This window comes from Alligator sinensis, unplaced genomic scaffold (assembly GCF_000455745.1).
Source record: "Alligator sinensis unplaced genomic scaffold, ASM45574v1 scaffold543_1, whole genome shotgun sequence".
Taxonomy (NCBI): domain Eukaryota; kingdom Metazoa; phylum Chordata; order Crocodylia; family Alligatoridae; genus Alligator; species Alligator sinensis.
In genome coordinates this window covers 453,211-474,751 of record NW_005842055.1, presented here as the reverse complement: position 1 = coordinate 474,751, position 21,541 = coordinate 453,211, and the positions used below count along the sequence as shown (strand labels likewise).

General features: G+C 42.7%; 1 protein-coding gene across 1 annotated transcript in view; it reads right to left on the bottom strand.

Annotated features, from left to right (window-relative positions):
• PCDH15 (protocadherin related 15) overlaps positions 1-21,541 on the bottom strand; it is a 922,022-nt gene that overhangs the window by 464,940 nt on the left and 435,541 nt on the right. Inside the window, exon 10 of the mRNA XM_025203355.1 lies at positions 15,599-15,707. Within this exon, the coding sequence (XP_025059140.1) occupies positions 15,599-15,707 (109 nt within the window). The remainder of the gene's footprint in view (positions 1-15,598; positions 15,708-21,541) is intronic.

The following is a 21,541-nucleotide window of genomic DNA, read 5'->3' as shown; positions in this document are numbered from 1 at the left end:
GGGAAAGAGGACTTAGTAAACTTACAATCAACATTTCTTTTCACATTTCCCCAGACGTTTTGTTGGTAGTATCATCACAAGGAGAAGAGGCAGCAGGCAGAGAAACAAACAAGACATGACTAGAGTGAGGAAAGCCTATTTTGCCTCTTGTTAAAGCTAAGGGGAAACATGTCATCAGCAAGAGGCTGAAATACTTTTCCATGCCTCACCCTGAGTGGTGACTGTTCTTGTTCTACACCAGGTGAGGAAACCCAACAACATAATTATGATGAGGCTGTTACAGGGAATAAAGGTGGAGATAGGAGATTCAGGAAAACACAAACCAGCATAATAGAACAAGAATTCCAAACACAGCTTTGGCTTTCTATTTATGTCAAAACAAATTCATTTAATAAAGTCATACATAGAATTGGAAAGCACTGTGAGGACCACTAGTGTCACACAAGGAAAGAACATAATTCTCTCTTTCATAGCCTCTTCTGAGGCATTTTCCTGTAGAGCAGGTGACTTAGCCCTCTGACTGTTTGAAATGTGGACAAGCATCTGTAATTAATCATCAGAAAGGAATTATGTTTTACATGGCGTAAATATAAGAGTTCCTAAGTAGTAACAGGTTTGTGTGTTAATTAAGGCATTTACCCTAATGCAACTGGTTGAATTTAATACAGAATAATGAACGTCAAAGATTGTATTGTGTTATTAGTTGTGCTATTCTATTTATTTACCGATCATCATCAGTATGATCAGTGCTGTACAGAAACAGCTAGTCTCTAAGGAGTGATTTTCAAATGTTTTTAATTCCATCATAATGATAGGGTCAGATAAAAGAAAAGGAAAAAAAGAAAGGAAAAAGAAAAGTGCCCAGAATCCCATAAATAGCAGGCATTAGTAATAAGCCGTTAAAAATTAGGGTAGGCCACAGTGAATGCAAGTAGCATGAACTTAACACCATGTACTGTGGGCTATGTTGCACATTACACTTAGGACATGTTAACTGCACTTAAAATGCTGGCATCCACACGTTCAAACAGTAAAACATATGGATTGTACCACAGCAACCTTAGAACATTTTGCAGGAGGAATATCTCCAGATCATATTGAGTAACATGTTTTTAGAGAGATCACATGGGCAGCACACCAGTCCTGAACAACCTCCAGTCAGCTGACCGTTGGTCCCAGCCCTGACATCTCATGGAGTCTTGAGCCAGCTCCAGTGCTGTGCTGTGGCCCAGATCCAGAATCAGCTAATCACAGTAAACATGATTGAGTGATTGCTTAGAATATGCCCTAACTTTAATACCACAGAGACTAAACATGTATTAAGTGACCTGGGTGACAAGGCTCTATGAGAAGTCTATTGAATGCTAATGGGAACTACCCAAAAGCTCATGGAGTTAAACATGCGCATGCACATCTTTGCAAGGACATCCTAATGGATTCACTTTCTACTTGCTTTACATGATTCTCATTTCTAAGGTTTAGAAATTAAAAGAGAGAAGCCAAGACTTCCAGAGGTCAGGAGAGTAAAATATAAAGGTAGTACTTGAACAGCAGCTTTTGGCACAATATAAAGACAGTACATCTTACTGTGGATGAGAAAGTGATTTAAAAGATTTAATATCGGAGTGCTAAATAAATGACTTAAGATACTAACAACAGTATAACCAGTAATGTTTGTCATTGTAAGTTGTCCAATGTGGAGCCATACCCAGTTTTAATTAACTGGCTTTATTCCAAAGAAAATTATGTTATTCTAACACTTGAAACATATTACAGAACTAAAGTTCTGCAGGATCTTTGGGTTCCATTATGGAAATTATACTCATTTAGGATTTTTGCTACTTCTACTTTTTTCCAGGGCTATCAGGGGTGAAAACCATCAACCTTGATAGTTCCTAAGGAGCCCAACATGTGAGCTAAAAACTACTCTGGTCTCCATTGTTGTCATAACATATTGAGAAAGTAATATCTTGTATTGAATAGGCACTTTTGTACCATGGACAAAAGAGAGTGAGTGAACAGAATAAATGCACTTTATAGTGGCAGGTTGAAAATCAATTGCTCTCTGAGTTGGTACTAAACTACAAAAAAATATTTTTTATGGAAAAGTAAGTACACAAGAAATAAATCATTAGTACACAGGAGATGGTATAATACTAAACAGTTGTTCTTATGTGTGTGTAAATATATACATAATGATGCAGTAGGCCAGAAAGATTTTATTGATATAAAGGTTAAATTGCTCTATCACAGCTCATTCTAAACTTTTAATACCACATTACTAACAAACACTTTACCTGTAAAATGTTGCATATGCAGTCTTTCAGAATATGTTGCTCTAAAATATTTCCAATGTATAGAATAGAAATGGAATATTCCCTGCATCCCTTTGCAACAGATACAGGAGTACTTTTTAATACTTCTGATCAACACATCTAGATTATTAATAAAATATATTTCATCCTAGAAATCTTACTGGAGAGCAGAGATTACACAACTATAATGAAAGGGAAGAGGACATTCCTAACAGTTGCTTAACAACTTCCACTTAATGTCTATAATGATATAATGCCAGCAAACTTGAAGACTTAATGTCACTAGCTCAATCACCAGGGCAGACCCTGAACCTATTAGAACAAGAAAGGTCAGAAACTGCATACAAATGAGAAAGAACCATACCAGGTTCTGAATTAGACAGACTCAGGCTTACCCTTTAGCATTGGAATACTGATCCTTTAAATGCCAGTGACAAAAATGCTAGGGCAAGCAGGATGCATGCCATGGACACAGCCATGTCAGCAGAAGGGTTTTTTTTTGCTACCCATGACATCAGCTCCCCTGAACAGCAGAAGCTGCCTTCTGTCACTAAATATCTAAACTGTGAGTTTGGTAGCATGATTGAGTGGATTGAGAGATGGGATCCCAACCAACACAGTCGTGCTATCAGAATTTTTAAGATAAACAAGGCCTCATATACACAGAGGGTCAAAGTCTAAAGAACAGCAATTTAAAGCCACTTTACTCTTTAATAAGAACATCCATTAGTAATTAATTAACTAGACCGTATGTGCACTGACAACACTCCTTTAGTTGATTCATTTTAACTTTCCTGAGTGTCCCTATATGGACAATCCCTTAGAGTAGTGATTCTCAACCAGTGTAGTATGGTATCTGGGATGCTTTCAAGGATGAGACAGGGTGCCATGCAATGTTAGCACTGTTAAGTATGCAAGCATGATTCACAAAATATATCCAGAGATTTCAAGTAGGAACCCATATTGTTAAAAACATTTGGACCTGTTCTGGGTCTTGTTACACCTTATGCTGTGAGCTGCACATATGCTGATCAGTATTAATGCTACCTCAAGCATGGAGCAGTCACAACTTAAGGCTAACAGCCTTCACTGACTGTCTCCTACCAGCACACCTGTGACTTACTACTAGAGGCCTGGCAAGTAGGGAACTAACTAGGAACTACAGCTATACATTGCCACTGCAGGGCTGGTGAGCCAGGACAGGCTTCTATTCCTGCTCTGGAGATGAGCTGGGGTGGTATGGGAGTAATGAAATGGGATGGGTAATGAAATGGGAGACGGAAAGGAAATGGAGATGGGGGAAGACTGGTGAAATGAAGGAAGTCAGCCACTGAAGGATAAAACAAAAAGTAGTAAATAAATTTAAAAGAAATAAAGGAAGTAAACTGAGGTGGGGGAGTGCTGGTCATGCTTCTTGGGTAACTGGGAAGTGGAAGCAGTAAGGGAAGGGTGCTCTTGGGGGAGTGTGGCAGGGCACTGTTGGTGCCTGCCACTTTAAGGACCAGAAGGCAGCAGCCGGCAGGTGCCTAATGAGGCATTTTGGATCTGGGGCTGCCCATATAAAGAGGGCAGTTCTGCTGGTGGAGGCCAGCCAACACTGCCTGGCCGCAGAGCTGTGGGTATCATCTGGAGGTAAGGGAGGAGCTGTAGGGGATGGTAAGGAGGCTTCTGGTCCTGGGTCGGGGGTGGGTGGCTGCTGGGGCTCTCAGTGGCCCGGGAGCCCCCAGGAAATGCCAGGCCAGTTACCACCCCAGTGAAAGGTGGGTTGGGATGTCTTAACCCCTAGCCCCCACAACTGGGTGGGTGACCCCTTTGTTTGGAGGACCCAGAGGGTGGACCCTTGGAGAGTGCGAAAAGGGCCATAGACGCAAGGCCTGTCTGAGCTCCCCATGACTGGCCTATGCTGGGGCCAGGACTGGAATGGTTGAAGGGCCGAGGGCCCACCATGAGAAACGCCCAAGAGCTGTGTGCCTGGTGTTCCAACTGGCCTGGAGGTGGGCCAGGGCTAGAGAGCCGAAGGTTCCAGTGGGGGGATCACACCCGAAGGGGGATCAGTTCAGGGAGCTATGGTGCCCAGTAAGATGGTAGAAGAGGCTGCCTGAGGGGAGGAATCCAAGTGGGGTTCAATAGGAGGATTCTGGGGCCCAGAGTGGAGGCCAGTGATTATTGTAACACCTAGATGCTATCTGCGAGACTTGAGCTGCAGTATAGGGGAGGAATGGAGCCGCAGATAGTGCCCCCTGGCATCGAGGCAGTAAATGGGCAGCCTCCCACTTAATTAACATCTATTAAATAATTATAACAACAAGGCGTGGCGGGTGAGAATGCGGGTGGTTGGCCCAGGAACTGGTGGGCGGACCACTGTTAGATCGGCCCTGAGCAGGCCCCCTGTTACGGGGAGCTACTGCCCCTAGCCCTGGGAATGAGTCCCCAAGAGCTGGGGCTTTCATCTGGCCTCCTACCTTGTTCTCCCCCTCACCCTTTCTGGACCCCAACTCCTGGACTCATCCATGACCTGTGACCTAGCTAGATAGCATTGCTCTGTGGGAGTTATCTCAGGCCAAACCTTGATCTGTTCTTTGGAACATGCATGGGGACTCCACGGGTACCACATATGGTTTGTGACAATATGATCCAGACTATATGTTCTGTGGAAGCAGGGGTGAGATGGTATAGCCATACTTTTAATCTCTATGGCCTCAGATTTCTTTAGCTTTAAGGCTGCAGTAGGGTAGCTATACCCCTTGTATAGCTAAGATCTTAGTCTTACTTTCTGCTTTAATTTCCTACTTTTCCTCAGATTTTCAGACTTGTAAGAGAAGACAAGAAAGTACACAATCTCGGAGAAAGAGGAGTGACGAATAGGTCTAAGGAGGTGATACTTCCCCTCTATTGGGCACTGGTCAGACCGCAGTTGGAGTACTGCGTGCAATTCTGGGTGCCACAATTCAAGAGGGATGTGGATAACCTGGAGAGGGTCCAGAGAAGGGCCACTCATATGGTTAAGGGCCTGCAGACCAAGGCCTACAAGGAGAGACTAGAGAGACTGGACCTTTTCAGCCTCCGCAAGAGAAGGTTGAGAGGCGACCTTGTGGCTGCCTATAAGTTCATCACAGGGGGCACAGAAGGGAATTGGTGAGTATTTATTCACCAAGGCGCCCCCGGGGGTTACAAGAAATAATGGCCACAAGCTAGCAGACAGCAGATTTAGACTGGACATTAGGAAGAACTTTTTCACAGTTCGAGTGGCCAAGGTCTGGAACGGGCTCCCAAGGGAGATGGTGCTCTCCCCTACCCTGGGGGTCTTCAATAGGAGGTTGTATAAGCATCTAGCTGGGGTCATCTAGACCCAGCTCTCTTTCCTGCTTATGCAGGGGGTCGGACTCGATGATCTATTGAGGTCCCTTCCGACCCTAACATCTATGAATCTATGAGTTACTAATAAATGCAGATCTGCTGCAACAAATTGAAATGGAAAGCACTCAGAGAAGACTAAAAAAGCAAAACACCTCTACATGTGATTTACACTGCATTTCAGTTCATAATAATACATCACAACTTAAAAATCTGAGATATTGAGCCATTTCATGCCCAAAACAAGTCTCTTTGTATCAACTGAAGACAAGCATCACTTTCTTTCACTGCTATAAAAATCCTTAGAACATCATAAGTTCTTGGATCTTAGAGCTTCATAACAGCAGGGTAACTACTTCCTCTCCTGGCCCTCAAGCCATGTATCAGCTGGGAGACCAGTAGGTGTGATATACCTTGACTTAAGCAAAGCTTTTGATATGCTCTCCCACAACACTCTTGCAAACAAGCTAATGGGGTATGGGTTGGATAAATGGACTGTAGGGTGGACAGAAAACTGGTTGGATCATCAGGCTCAGAGGCTTGATGTCTAGTTGCCAGCTGGTACCAAGTGGAGTGCCCCAGAAGTCAGTCCTAAGGCCAGTTTTGTTCAATATTTTCATCAGTGACCTGGAAAATGGAATAAAGTGCATCCTCAGCAAGTTTGCAGATGACACCAAGCTGGGGGGATTTAGTAGATAGATACCCTGGAGGATAGGGCTAGGATTCAAAGCAGGGGTGGGCTATATGTGGCTCGTGGGCTGGATGTGACCCACCAGGCCATTCTATCTGCCCCACAGAGCCCCTAAAACATTTAGAAAATTAATATGTATCTGCCCCTGGCTGTCTGTCATGCGGCCCTCGATGGCTTGCCAAAACTGAGTAAGCGGCCCTCGGCCCAAAATAATTGCCCGCCTTGCCCCTGATTCAAAGAAACCTCAAGAAATTGGAGGATTGGACCAAAATAAATCTTAGGTTCAATAAGGACAAATGCAAAGTCCTGTACTTAGGACAGAACAACCCCATGCACCACTACAGGCTGGGGACCAATTGGAATTCTGCAGAAAAGGACCTGAGGGTTACAATGGACAATAAGCTGAATATGAGCCACGAGTGTGCCCTTGTTGCCAAGGCGGCTAATGGCATATTGGGTTGTATTGGTAGGAGTGTTGCCAGAAGGTCAAAGGAAGTGATTACTCCCCCCTATTCAGCACTGGTGAGGCCACATCTAGAGTACTGTGTCTGGTTTTGGGCCCTCCCACCACAAAAAGGATGTGGACAAATTGGAGAGAGTCCAGCAGACAGCAACAAAAAGAGTTAGGGGGCTAGGGCATGTGACTTCTAAGGACAGGCTGAAGGAACTGTGATTATTTAGACTGGAGGAGAGAAGCCTAAGGCAATATAGACTAAGGGGCCGGGGCGGGGTGGGAGGGGGGCAGGAGACTTTGAAAGAGGTATTTTGGACAGACAGGAGTTGCGAAGAATAAAAAGAGTGAGACCATAGAGAAAGAAATGTAAAACATCAAGATGTATCCATAGCAGAGTTTCAGCAGTGGGAACTATAAGGAAGAGACATGGGCAGAATCCACTGTGCCATTAAATTAACTTGTCATATTCTGATACACATGAAAGTAGTATTCACCCTGTGCAGGTGTTAACTGAAACTTGTAAAATCACAGGAGAACAATTCAAAAGTTGTATTTTCATCATTGGCAAGTATAAATGTGCGGTTAGGATGTCATATGCTACTTCTACATATATAAAGAGAAACTGAGGCCAGGTGCAGACGTTATTTTTTTTTACCAGTTTAAGTGATCGGAAATCAGTCTATACCCATAACAAAATAGAAGTTTGGCACACAAGACTGGTTTAAAACTGGTGGAACCTGGTCTAAGATTGCCCCCCACTCCCAACCAAAGAATGAATCTGGGTTCACTATTGATCTAACTACATTGTTTACAAAAGACCACATACCTTAAAACTGATTTCACCTCAGGCTTTTTTAATGTCTGTACCTAGCCATAGATTTCTTCAATAAAACTGTAACCATGGAATAATTTATGATTCCACTCGAAAGTCAGAAAACAATTTAGCTTATTTTTGTTTTAAAAAACATGCCATATTTAGGGAAAAAAAAGAGAGAGAGTGAAAGGCAGAGGAGACGGATGCATTAAGTAGGAATAAGATGATTCCTTTGCCAAACACACATCAGGTCAGTGGGTATATGTAGACTTGTCATCTCTATTGAAATATAGTTCACTTCTTGAAAACCAATGAATGCAAAAGTTTATGTACAAAAAAAGGTTGCTAAATGTCAGGTTTCTAAATGTCAGGATGCCAGGTGTTATGCTGTAAGAAATCTAAAATTACAATACTGTGGTGGTGACTTTAGCTCTTTAGAGTCAAATCCTGTTGAATAATTTCTTTAGTGAAGCACTTCATTGTACAGATCAAGGGATAAGGCATTTTGCCTCATAGCACATTTTAAGTAAAAGACAGTATTATTGTTACTGTACTATTGTAGTTAGTTCTCTAGCCCAAGAGTCTCAGAAATATGCCATGGTAACCTTCCAACATTTCATCAATAGCAGCCAATAAATAATGAATATTTGCAGAAGTATGCTTAATTTTAGGACACCCTGATTTATTGCCTGTTTCAGTTCAGAGGACAGCAGCCAATTGCAGAGAAATAATGAAAAACAAATATCAAGCCATAAACTTATATACTAATGGTATATCTTCACTGCAGACTGAAGATAGAGATGATTTACTTCTTGGTTTGAGAACCCAAATTAGTGTGGTCTGCATGTGAAAAAATACAAGTTGCAAAGCCATACTTAAATTACTTTTACCATCACTGGGAATTACTATTACCTTCACTGGGGCTGCTTCACCTTAAGCTTTCAGGGATTTGTGTGTTTTCATAAGATGAGCTGTTCTACAGAAATGCCTATACTGTAGATTTACAAACAGCAGTACATTCAAATACCAGGATCTTTATGTTTTACCTCCTCTACTGGAGCAGTATAGCTATATTCTCCCAATACTCCAAATGGGTTAGAGCTGCTCAGAAGCAGTTTGTTAGGTCACATGCAGTATTGTATGAATATAGCTATACTGAATGATTTGGGAGATGCCTGCATGAAGCAGTATAGTGAATTTGATTGTGCTGCTGCCTGGCATGGTAAGTTTGTTAAGTAAATGCATCTTATGATTCTTTGCCAGTGAACTGGGATGCAACTTGCCTTTCCACACAGGATGGCACTGAAGGACTGATACACTTGAGTGGTTTAGCCTGCAATCTCAGGGCAAAGTAAGAGGTACAAATGAAAGTTGCAGCTAGGTTTTAATCTTATCCCAGAATGGGACAGCTAGCTTGAGGGATAAGCACCAGCATATTAAGAATAACTCATTTTGGCTAATAAAATAAGTACATAAGTTATCTCTGCAGTTAAGACAAATGCTAAGGCAAGAATATTTTAAAAAGCCCACAGAATTCAATTTAAAATCTTTTCCAATATCTTGTAGCTCTAACTGTGAAGTTATGTGAAATGTTGCCTTCATAGCTAATGGTCATTATGCCCCACATGACAGCAGGTAACTGTTATTCTTAAAGAATTATGGTAGAAATATAGAACAATAACTCAGGGGTTTCACAAGAATAAAATAAAAATGCAGCATATTTATAACAATATGCTATTACGATCTCATTTTTATAAATATCATATTACATCACATCATTTGCATAGTTTAGCCTTTCAAATGTAAATAATTAATAACAGAGAAGTGAAATCTTATGGGGTGGTATGGGAAGTTGAACATTTATGTCTAAACTGAGGAAAACCTTGGACAATGAAAACCCGCTGAGAGCTAGGACCAATAGATAGTATATATTAACTCCATAGCTAAAATACTGTTGGGAAGACAGCATATCTCCTCCATCCTTACACATCTTACTAATTCCCTGAAAAATGACTTTCCATTGCTTTCCAAATGAAGGTCCTCCAATTGTCAGTTAATACTAGGGCTGTGTGAAACAGGCCCCATTCGATTCGGATTCAGCCCAAATCAGGGACAGTTGATTAGGATCACTGTCCCTAATTCAATTCAAATCTGAAGATTTGATGCTGATTCGGAGAATCAGCGATTCGGACACAGGCACAGCTTTAAAAGTTTTTTTCTACATAACTTGAGGTAGCAGCGCAGCTACTGATTGCTGCAGTGCTAGAGTGGATAGAGCGTCCCACAGGAACTTGGTGGGCTCTCCAGCATGCTCAGCAGTGAACCCGGAAGTGGGCCAGAAATACATCTAGTCCATGTCGGGTCTGCTAGGGAGCATGCTGTGGGCCCCCACCTTGCCCGCTGGCTCAGTGATTGGCTGCAGGGAGAGCCCAGGTGCCGCCCCAGACCTAGGAGGCACCAGTCACTGAGCCAGAGGTCCCTGGTGGACCAGGAAGTGGACCAGAAGTGCTTCTAGTCCACTTCCGGGTCTGCTGCCAAGCGTGTTGGGGAGCCTCCCATGCTTCTGTAGGATGCTGCATCTACCCGAGCACCATTCAGAGCCTACCTAGTAGTTTGCAGAAAAATCATTTAAAGCTGTACCTACATCCAAATCGCTGAATCTGTCCAAATCTCTCTGAATCAATTTGGAGGGTTCCAAATCGATTCAGAGAGATTAAAGTGTCCTTGGATTCAATTCAGATCCAGAGATTTGGCCACCAAATTGGGACAAATTTCTGCTGAATTGAATCAGGGACCAAAGCTTTGCACAGTCCTAGCTAATACCAAGTGCTAGCATGTGCCATGAGATACTCTGTGAAATTATTTAAAATACCCAGTTGCAGAGTTTGCAAGCTAATATGCATACTTTCAAAAAGGAAGGTATATTTAAGAGTCAGAAAGGGTTGGGGGGTTTTGCTTGTTTGTTTGTTTATTTCCAAGACAATTGCAAAAATAAGGAGTGTGTTACTGCGCAAGACAAAGAAATATGTCATTGGTGTTTTCTTATTGCACTGATACAAAATAAATACTGTTTAGTTATTTCTGCCAACTCAAAAAATAAATATTAGAAGCAACTAAAGTTAATGATATTACAGGTGACCCTCGCCATTCATGGGGGATATGTTCTTGTATCCCCTGTGAATGGTGAAATCTGCGAATAAGTCACTGGGTTCACGAACGCAGTCTGCGTTCATGAATTCAGTGCCCCCGGCAGCTGGGGGGGGTGGGTGGGGGGTGGACACAGCTGCTCTGGCAATGGTGGGAGCGTGACAGCAGCAGCGGGAGCCTAGCAGTGGCAAGCACAGAGTTCCCAAGGAGCTCCTTTAAGTGCATTTGAGAAGTAGGTTCAGCATTCATGAATATTTGAAACAGTGAATGCCAAACCCGTGAATAGTGAGGGTTTCCTGTATACAATTTTCAATGAATTGAAGTCTTAACAAACATCAGAAGTTTATAAGTCTCTCTGTTCCTTTTCTCTCCTTGTATGTCTCACACAGGTAGATTTCATATTTCATTAGTCTAAATCACAGGAAAAACAGTACAGGAAACCCTTGCTATTTGCAGGTTTGGCATTCACAGTTTCAAATATTCGCGAATGCTAAACCTGCATTGTAATACACTTAAAGGAGCTTCTTGGGAGTGCTGTGCTTGCCACCACTGCCACACACCCACCACCACCAGTGCAGTCGTGTCCCACCCCAGCCACCGGGGGCATTGCATTCATGAATGCAGACAGCGTTCATGAACACAGTGCCTTATTCGCGGATTTTGCCATATGCAGGGGATATGAGAATATATCCCCTGTGAATGGCAAGGGTCTCCTGTATGCTTTATTTGAGTTTCTTGTATTTATCATTCTGAAAAAAACCTAACAACATTCATATAAAAAAAACAAATTATTTGTTTAAACAAAAAGTTATGCTCAGGGTCAGTCACTGAAAACCATTGAAATTATAACTAAAACAGGGGCAATCAACACTAAACTTAGCTTCCAACAAAAAAAGTTTCACTAGAAACTGCTTTGTGGAAACATCTTGGATTAAACAAACTTTAATCAAAACATGGGGAGTTTTCATGAAACTCAGTTTGCAAGGTGTATTTTCAACCAAACCTGCCACTTTTCCTGTGGGAACCAGGGATTTCAAAAGCAGCTCTCGAGTAGCTCTGCCACTATACACTTTCCAGGCTCTGACACGGGTCTAGGAGCCTGGCGGTTCTGGAAGATTATGATGTAACAATGGCTCTAAAGGTCTGGGCATTAGGCCTGTGTGAATAGGCAGCTATTCGATTCAGCTTCAGATCTGGCTGCTTCAGATGCCAGTGATCTGATCCGGAGCTCTGCATCAGTTTCCCGCTTTGATTCGACTGATTATTATATCAATGAAATATCTATAACTTTGTTGTTTTTTTGTCTGATTTAGATGAAACTCACAGAGATGGTAGCCTATGCTGAGTCCACAAATCCTTCCAAGTTTCAGTAAGATATATGTAGTGGTTTGGGAGGAATTGTACCCCAAATTCTTGAAAGCAAAACTCATGTCATGTGTACGTGTTACACCACAGTGGGGTGAAAACTGCAGGAGCGGTGGCTCCTGCTGAGGCCACAAAGCCTGCCAAGTTTCAAGGAGATAGGTGGAGGGGTTTGGGGGAAACTGCACCTCAAGATGCAGACAAGCAAAACTCATGACATGGGTGACACTGTGTGTGTTAAGGTGCAGCAGGGTGAAAGCTGCAGGCCTGCTAGCCCCTGCTGTGGCCATGAAGCCTGCCAGCTGTCAAGGAGATAGGTGCAGGGCTTCTGGGTTCTGGGGCCCTGCACCTCTAGCTGCTGACAGGTAGAACTCGTGTCATGGGTGCTTGTGCAACTGTCTGTTGGGGGGGTGGGAAGGGGAGACTACTGCAGGCCTGGCCACTAAGCTACTGTGTTACCAGTTACCAATCAATCATGATTCACTCAGGGACTAGCTCAATACACAGTAGCTAGATAATGTAACCAGTTAATGAGCAAGGATTAACACCTACAAAACCACAGACTAAGCAGAGGAAAGAATCAATACAGACAATCAATTGCCCCAAGACAGAGACAGTCAGTTGCACAAGCACCCATGTCATGAGTTTTGTCTGTCAGCAGCTAGGGGTGCAGGGCCCCAGAACCCACCTGCACCTATCTTCTTGACAGCTGGCAGACTTTGTGGCCACAGCAGGGGCTAGAAGCCCTGCAGTTTTCACCCTGCTGTGCCTTAACACACACAGGGTCATCTATGTCATGAGTTCTGCCTGTTAGCCAGAGGTGCAGGACCCCAGGAGTCAGACTTCCCCTGCACCTATCACCTTGAAACTTGGTAGACTTCATGGCCTCAGCAGGGGTGACCATCCCTGCATTTTTCACCCCACTGTGGCTTAACACACACACATGACATGAGTTTTGCTTTCATGAATTTGGGGTACAGTTTCCCCCAAACCCCTACATATATCTCCTTGAAACTTGGCAGGCTTTGTGACCTTCAGAGGGGCCACCATTCGTGCATTTTTCACCTCCCTGTGGTGTAACACATACATGTGACATGAGTTTTGCTTTCAGGAATTTGGGGTGCAGTTCTCCCCAAACCCCTGCACCAATCTTCTCGAACCTTGGCAGGATTCATTCTCTCAGCAGAGACTATCATTCTTGCAAGTTTCATCCAAATCAGACAAAAAACAACAAGGTATAGATATTTCATTGATTCCCCATTATACCCTATGGCCGGATCTCTGAAGCAGCTCTGAAGATTTTCCGAACTGGTTTGGAAGCTCCAAACCACTTCGGAAAGCCTAAAGAAGCCATCACTGTGATTTAGACATGCTGCTTCAACATCCAAAGTGTCCGAATCTTCTCCAGATCTGAAGCACGGTCCGAAGCGTCGCACTGCCCTACTAGGCATCTGAATTCACACAGGGCTTTTGTCTATGTTGCTACCTAAAGTCAGTCCCAAACCCACACTTAAGTCCAAAACTCATCAAACATCCATGTTAAGCTTCCCCCCGCTCTCCCCCGGCCGCAGTCTGGTCTGCTTCTGAAAATTTTCTTGAATTCTGATCTTGAAGCTTAGCTCCTTCCTTACTCTGCCTGTCTGTAGAGTGTTCACAGCTCACTTGGGCTAACACTCATTGTCACAGGAAATCTGCTGTCATGGGATTTTCACCTTTGCTATATTCTATGTCTTGGCTCTGCATCCCAGAATCAGGGCTTGACTGGAATTCTTCTAGGGTTCAGCCTCCCTGCTTCTTGTCTCTCCTTCTCTGTCTGATACACAACTACAGATGTATCAGATCTAAATGGGGAAAAGCTTATATTGGGGTTTCTCAGGGCTTTCAGGTTCTTTTATGTAGACAGGGCCATCCTTGGGGGGCCAGGGGGGAAGTGGGGAAACTACCCTGGGCCCTGCACTTTGGGGAGCCCCGCGAAGCCAGGTGGAGCAGCTGCGGTGACTCCATGCTGCTGCCAGCTTCATGGCCAGCTGGCCACTCAGCACCTCTCTCTCCCCTGCCACTGCTGAATCCACCACCAGCTCCCTCATGTCTGGGGGCGAGGCCCCACACAGGCTGATATGCCCCAGGCCCATGCTCGGGTCATCTCTGCATGTTGACATGGGAGTCTGGACATGTTTATGTCCATCTAACAACAGTGGAGGCTTTCAGAGCCTTCTGATTTGATACACAGACCCAGGAAGTCTTGGAATAACCTTAGAAGTTGGGCAGCCCTGAGACTCAACTGGTCTTGAATCCATGGACTTCCCCATTTTAAGGCAGTGCATATGGCAGTCCATATGGCTCCAGACCTCAGATCCTGGCAGGCTGGCAGCTGCTGATAGACATTTGTAATTGTAACAGTAGTGGTGAAACTGATAATAAGGTAAGATTCCAGTTAGAAACAACCTGGATCCAGGGAAATATATTTCTATCATAAATAAAGCATGTGACCATGTTTCCAAATGGTTGCATATTTTTAAAACTGTCAGGGAGAACTACATCTCTATAAGGGCATCCTTTGAATGCCAATCATCCACAATTTCCTAAGGTGGCTCTCAGATGTACAGTCTGGTTTAAATTGTGGGCCCAGTTCATGGTGTGGCGACTCCTTTCATCTCAAAGTTCCCCCTGCCCCACACCCCAGTGCTGAATGGTAGAAAGTCCCCATTGGCTCCACTGCTCACTGCTTGCTCCTGATGGCTGGGAGGTAAAAAATACAGTTTTAAATATTCCATGGTTTTTACCTCCCATTCAGTCAGCAGCAAGCAACAGGAGGCAGATATTTTGTCTGATACTATAAGGTGGTAAGGAGCTAAGTGACAGAATGAAAAGACTTCCAAACAAAGAGCAGGTAGGGATCTCTAAGAACCACTTATAGAATTTGATTCACCCTTGGCTAGGATGAGACCTTGAAAAACCAAAGAGGGTCTGATGGAAGGGAGGAGGAATGCAAGCTTCCTCATAACAAGCTAAGGGGTGAATGCAAGATTTAAAACACTGTTCAGAAAAGCTTAAATTGGGCTTTTAGAAGGAAATTCACCTCAGTTACCATTCCTTGCCTTTGTTCCTGCTACCTATATATAAGAACTAAATATTATTATGATTAACCTCTTCCCGGGCTGTCTCTTAACAGCATGAGAGCACAACTGATCTATGAAGAATGGATAAGCACCTCTTAACTGTTTCACTGGCCAAAACAAAGAGCCAGTCAATCTAATATAAATATATGGTAATACATAATAATCTAATTTGGAACAAACCACTGAAACTGAAAAATATATATATAGTTGCACAGAATAATATAAAATATTTTACTAAACACAACACAATTCTATTAGGCTTCTGCTTTTCAAGATGAACTTTCTATGCCTGATTCTAAGAGTGACTTATTATGAATGATAACAAGATCAGCAGATACCAACCAACCAAGATGGAATACAGGATGCCTGGTCGATCAGAAGGAGGTTGAATGTTGCGATCCTGATCTATGGCTTGTATTGGTGGAGCGACATCAATGGGATTCACTTGTGCCTGCAATAAATGAAAATATAACACATTTGACTAGATAAATTACAAAGTTAATATCCAGTTCTTCAGATGCAGTACTATTTTTTTCTTCACTCCAGCAGACTCCAGCACACATGCATCAGCATCCCCACCCTGAAAAATGGTGGTGGGGGTACTTTAACTAAAGTTTGTTGAACAATCTTTAAAATGCCCCCACCACCATTTTTCAGTGCATGGATGTTGATGCATGTGAAGCTCCAGGAACTGTAATTAAAGCCCTTCCCCCACCCCAACCCAATACTCCTGGAGTACATGTATAAATGACCTAAGTGAATAGAAGTGCTGCAGCCCCTTCCAGGCAGTTAGTTTTAAAGTTTGGGTAGAATAGGAATGAAAAAAAGGTTAACTGCACTCCCTGGACATGCCTTTGCACATGCATGCACACACACATGTGCATACACACGCACAAACAAAGAGTCAGACACATTCTTCTGAAATATAATATTAAAGTAAAGCCATTGTATAAGTCAGCACATGTATTCCTTACGGTGTTAAAAAATAAAAATTCTTTAAAACACTCTCTCCAAGAAGGAGATATAGCCACCTCCATGTTCTCTGAGCAGCCCATCTCCCACTTGCCAGGTCTTGATCATTGCAGTAATGTCAGTGTTATGTCACCCGAGTTCTCAAGCCATGATTATGATGCAGCACTCTGGGCATTCACTATTATGATTGTCCCTGAGGGTCCTGATGTTCCAGGTTCCAAAAGTAATTGTATGTTTTCGCTGATTTCAACTTCAGTAAAGATGATCCCACTGGATGCAGTTATCCAGTCAGGAAGATCAGCTATATTTAGGGCACCTTTTTTAGCTTCCTCTCCACCTGGGGTGAACAGAGCAGGTCCTGAGGACAGCTGCTCAACTGCAGTTACAGTAGCCGAATCATACTCCTTCCTTGTCCAAGTGCTATGTGACCTTCTTATAACTGTTGGCTTCATGCCAGTTCATGACTAGGAGCTTCAAGACCTCATAATCCTGGTCCCATCATCACTAGTTGGTCACCAAAGGCCTGAAAAATGTGTTTGTTCTTATGGAAGATGCCTATGTGTGATTTATTTTATTAAGGAGAAGTTGCTGCACACGTCCACTTTCAGAGTTAACACACCAGAGGGTAGGGAACAGATCCAGGTGGAACTGGACGGGTTGGAAAAATGGGCAGAACAAAGTAGGATACAGTTCAACAAAGACAAAAGCAAAGTGCTGCACCTCAGCAAAAAGAACTACCAATACACTTACAAGCTGGGGGATGACCTTCGCAACAGCACAGCAGCAGAAAGGGATCTTGGAGCCATAGTTGACTCCCAGATGAACATGAGTCATCAACGTGAAATGAAATGATCAACAAGGCTAACTGCACTTTATCATGCATTAGCAGATGCATGATGAACAGGTCCAGGGAGGTGAAGCGTCCCCTCTATGTGGCACTGGTCAGGCCGCAGTTGGAATATTGCATCCAGTTTTGGGCACTGCACTTCAAGACTGATGCAGAGAATCTTGAGATGGTTCAGAGACAGGCTACTCGTATGGCCAGAGGCCTGCAGGCAAAGCCCTATGAGGAGAGACTGAGGGACCTAGATCTCTTCAGCCTTTGCAAGAGAAGGCTGAGAGGTGATCTTGTGGCTGCCTATAAATTCATCAGGGGAGGGCAGCAGGGAATAGGAGATGCTCTATTTACTAGGGCAGCCCCTGAAGTAACTAGGAACAATGGCCACAAATTGACAGAGAGCAGATTTAGGTTGGACATTAGAAAGAACTTCTTCACAGTAAGGGTTGCCAGAATCTGGAATGGGCTTCCAAGTGAGGTGGTGCTCTCCCCTACCCTGGGATCTTTAAGAGGAGACTGGACAAGCACCTAGCTGGGGTCGTCTGACCCCAGCGCTTTTCCTTGCCCAGGGCAGGGGGTCAGACTCAATGACCTACTGAGGTCCTTTCCGACCCTAACGTCTATGAATCTATGGTTCCTGATAGAATGGGACCTTGATCCAATGGCAAAGAGGCCAAGACAATTGACGATCTCATTCCACTGCAGCCTTCATCCACCTATACAGCCACTGACATTCTAACATCTTTTGCTGGTTCCACCATTAACAACTCATAGACCCATGGCTGGGAGCTGGGCTGCCTTCTTAAATTGCAGACCTGTATTCACCATGTCACAGCACTGTCAAAGGATATATTCAGGAGGGAAAGCATTTCCATCTGATGTCCCTACTAGATCCTGGTGGTGGTGCTGCTGCTTGGTCCATGGCTGCTTATTTGCTAGTTACCCCACTTATTTGGCAGCTAACCTTCCCTGAAGGTCATTCCTATATCCACCACCTATACATATCCTGGGTTGCAGCACAGCTCTGCCATAAGCCATGTACTAAAACCTGAACTGGATTAGAGCATGTTAATAAACTTTGTATATATCATTAGGCTCTTAGTCTAGGGCAAAAGAAGTTTCCTGGAAAGCAGAAGTCATGCTTCTGTCTCTGTCTCTGATACAATGCAGAACTTGTTGTAGTTCACCAGAGAGACATCTCTGCCCAATGAACAGTACTTTAGTGCAATAGACTAGAACTTCCTCTACTGAATTGAGCAGCTCTGCTAGAATTTTGTGATGTGGAGCAATAGACCCCATAGCAAAGTTCAGAGGTTGACAGGAGGCCAGGGGAGAAAAAAGAGGACTGGATGCCATACTGCCAGTGACAGGGGGTATCTCTGCTATATAATTATGTTCCTGGTCCTTGTGATTTCTACTTCTCTATCTTCTTGGCCCTGGCAGCCAGCCATCCTTTACAATTCCCTGGACCAGCTGTGCTGTTTATGTTTGTTTCACTTTTAAATATTTAAAAATTTAAACTTTTAAAAGTATAATGTGGAGTGGGAACTTGAATGAATCATAAAGATATAGAAGAATGAAGATATAGTAAGCATATCTGAATGTTTAAAAAGCTTTGGTATGACATAAAAGTTAATGGAAAGAGAAGATTTTGGATAAAAAAAAGGCCAGTGAAAAGTACACTTTTTAAAATGTTAATATCACTAAAGTTGTAGAAAAATCTAGATCACAGTTAAAATATTTTTTAGAACACAAATATTTTTAGGTTTCAAAGGCTGAACATGGGTTGAGACACAAATTTCAATACTAGGGATCAACTTTTCTTAGCTATGGACTGAACCACTGAAATCTATAGTTTGCACTAGTTTTAACATTGAACAATCTTGTCCTTAATTGTTCATAATGAGGCTGCAAAGCTGTAGCTGAGAACTGAATCTGTACTGGAGATTTATTACTACTGTCAATTATTCACTAGATAGAAAGAACAAAACCTGGGACAAGTTTTTAGAGCAAACATTTGGAAAAATTTATCATTATACTTGGAAACTGAGTAAATTTGAATTAGTGGTCTATAACCATGTAATCCCAGAAATAATTTTTTCACAAATAGTTCAGAATAGACACATAGTTTAAACTTTCAGTGAAACTTTCAGAAAAATGAGTTACAGTTTAAATAAGCATTATACCCATATATTTTAATACCTTAAAAGGATTATTAATATAATATGCAGAAAAGGTTTATTTTTATATCAGTATGTGACATGAATCAACAATCACCAGAAATGTTTAGGGACCATTCAAAGCATATTGGAATTAAACAAAAAAGCTGTGCCTTGAAGCAAACATGAATGTACTTGCACATTGTTTTGATAATCTGTAAATAATGAAAATCTGAAGGTATCTTTTCTTATTTAAACTAGAACTAGATCTTTATTTGAAAAATGGGAGATGGGGGCAATGACATTGTACCAAAAATGCCAACATCAAATATGATGCAAATTTTGGGAAAGGCCAAGCATTTTCAATTCTACTAATTTTTGTCTATATTGTTTATTAATAGGGAAAAAGTATTCTTTGATTTGAAGAAGTAAAACATGGTTTATTAAAGAGGGGAGTCTGAAGGTTAGTTTTATATATGAATATTGCAAAAACTCACCAAAAAGTTGTTTTCTGTTGAAACAAAAGGTAACATTATGTTCTTGCCCAAATGCATTATTTTTTGCAAAACAGGTAAAAAAGATAATGATGTTGAAAAGTATGTGAGAAGTTTCTCCCACATTTCACGGTGAAAGCTCTAGTTTATAACACATTTTAGCAACTGACTGGTTTATTGAGCATTATATTAAAATGACACAAGGATCTGTCTATAACTGATTGAAAAACTACTTGGTGCTTGAAGAATTCATGTGTACCATGAGAGTGGATTTAGGTGTTTAATTCTCAAAGCTGATATCTTGAAAACTTCCATTTACATTACATTCCATAAGCAAATTCCATAAGGTTAGTTCTATTTTTTTGCATGTGTACAGCAGTGGCTCAGATTTGATAGCTTGGTTTGGTGACTAACTCATGCTTCTGCCTTATCAGGACCCTTAAACTGTTGCCTAGATCCCCTGAGGAACTTGATCTAATACAGTGTTTCCCAACCAGTGTGCCGCAGCGCACTGGTGTGCTGTCAGGCACGCCCAGGTGTGCGTCAGCATTTTGGGCAGGAGCCATGCCCCCCAGCTGCTATTGCTGCAGGCACAGAAATACAGGGAGCATGGCTCCAGCCCCAAATGCTGTCCGGTTGGCCATGTGCCACCCCTCCCTGTCAGCATCCAGCTGGCCATCCCCACCTCCACTCCATGTCTGGTGTGCTGTGGTGCTTTTTTTATTTAGGTAAGCATACTGTGGAGCAAAAAAGTTTGGGAAATGCTCATCTAGTAGATTTATTCAGACCAAACAACATACCCCCATGATGGAACTGGTGTCCTATAAATTGCAGTGCTAGTCCCACTTTTAAAATGAAGCTAGATGCTGAGCATTTTTTTTTAAATGTACTAGAGGTTAGATCACCCATATCCAGTGCCCTTCTCTGATGTGGCAATTCAAACCCACAATTCCCACCAGTAGCATGCTTTAAGTGTAGCAAAATCCCCAGTTTTTCTTTTTTTTTAATTTATTTTAAAATGCATTCCCTCCCCTTCCGACTTTTACTCTCCCTCTCTATTCCCTATAGATAAGTATAAGTAAGCTAAGATGTAGGATAAGCTTTAACATTTTATTTTAGGTAGTAAGTTTTATTTTTCTCTCCCCTCTTTGCTAATAAGTGCCGTGCTATTTTGATATAGATATCCACTGTTTTATGAGTGATTATTATTATGTTTGTATTGATTTTTTTTTTTACTGTTTTTATATTGTGTGATTACTGTTTTAGGCCTATGAATGTACGTTAGCATAAGTCATGTCAAGTTTCTATCTTGTAATGTCAAGCCTCCATCTTATCCCCATGCCCGGTTGTGTAACCCATGACTCACACCTACCTCTCCTATGTAACTTGGTTCCTGAATGAATGGGGATGAATGAGGCTGTTTGAGAGACAATGGAAGTAGGTCTAAAAATAGCTCCCTCTGAATGACCGAACCATCAACACCAATACCTGGACCAAGGACCCAGCCCTTGCAACCACCCTCAGCATTCAAGAAACAAATGATGAGGCAATCCACCATTGTACCAGGCTGCACATGCTCAGTAAGAACATCTGGAGCCCTCTGGGACAGGACTGACATTGCCTGGACAGGCCCTCCCCATAGGAGATCAGAGGTAGTCTTCCCCATAAAAAAAGGTAGTGAAGACTGACTCTTTGGGACGTCCTCTCCATCTGGAGCAGCACCATGCCACACCACCTATCCACCTAGAGGCCCTGCTGGCAACCCCCCTCTGGACAATACCTACTGGACAAGGACCCCTTTCCAGCCTGGATAGGTAGCTAT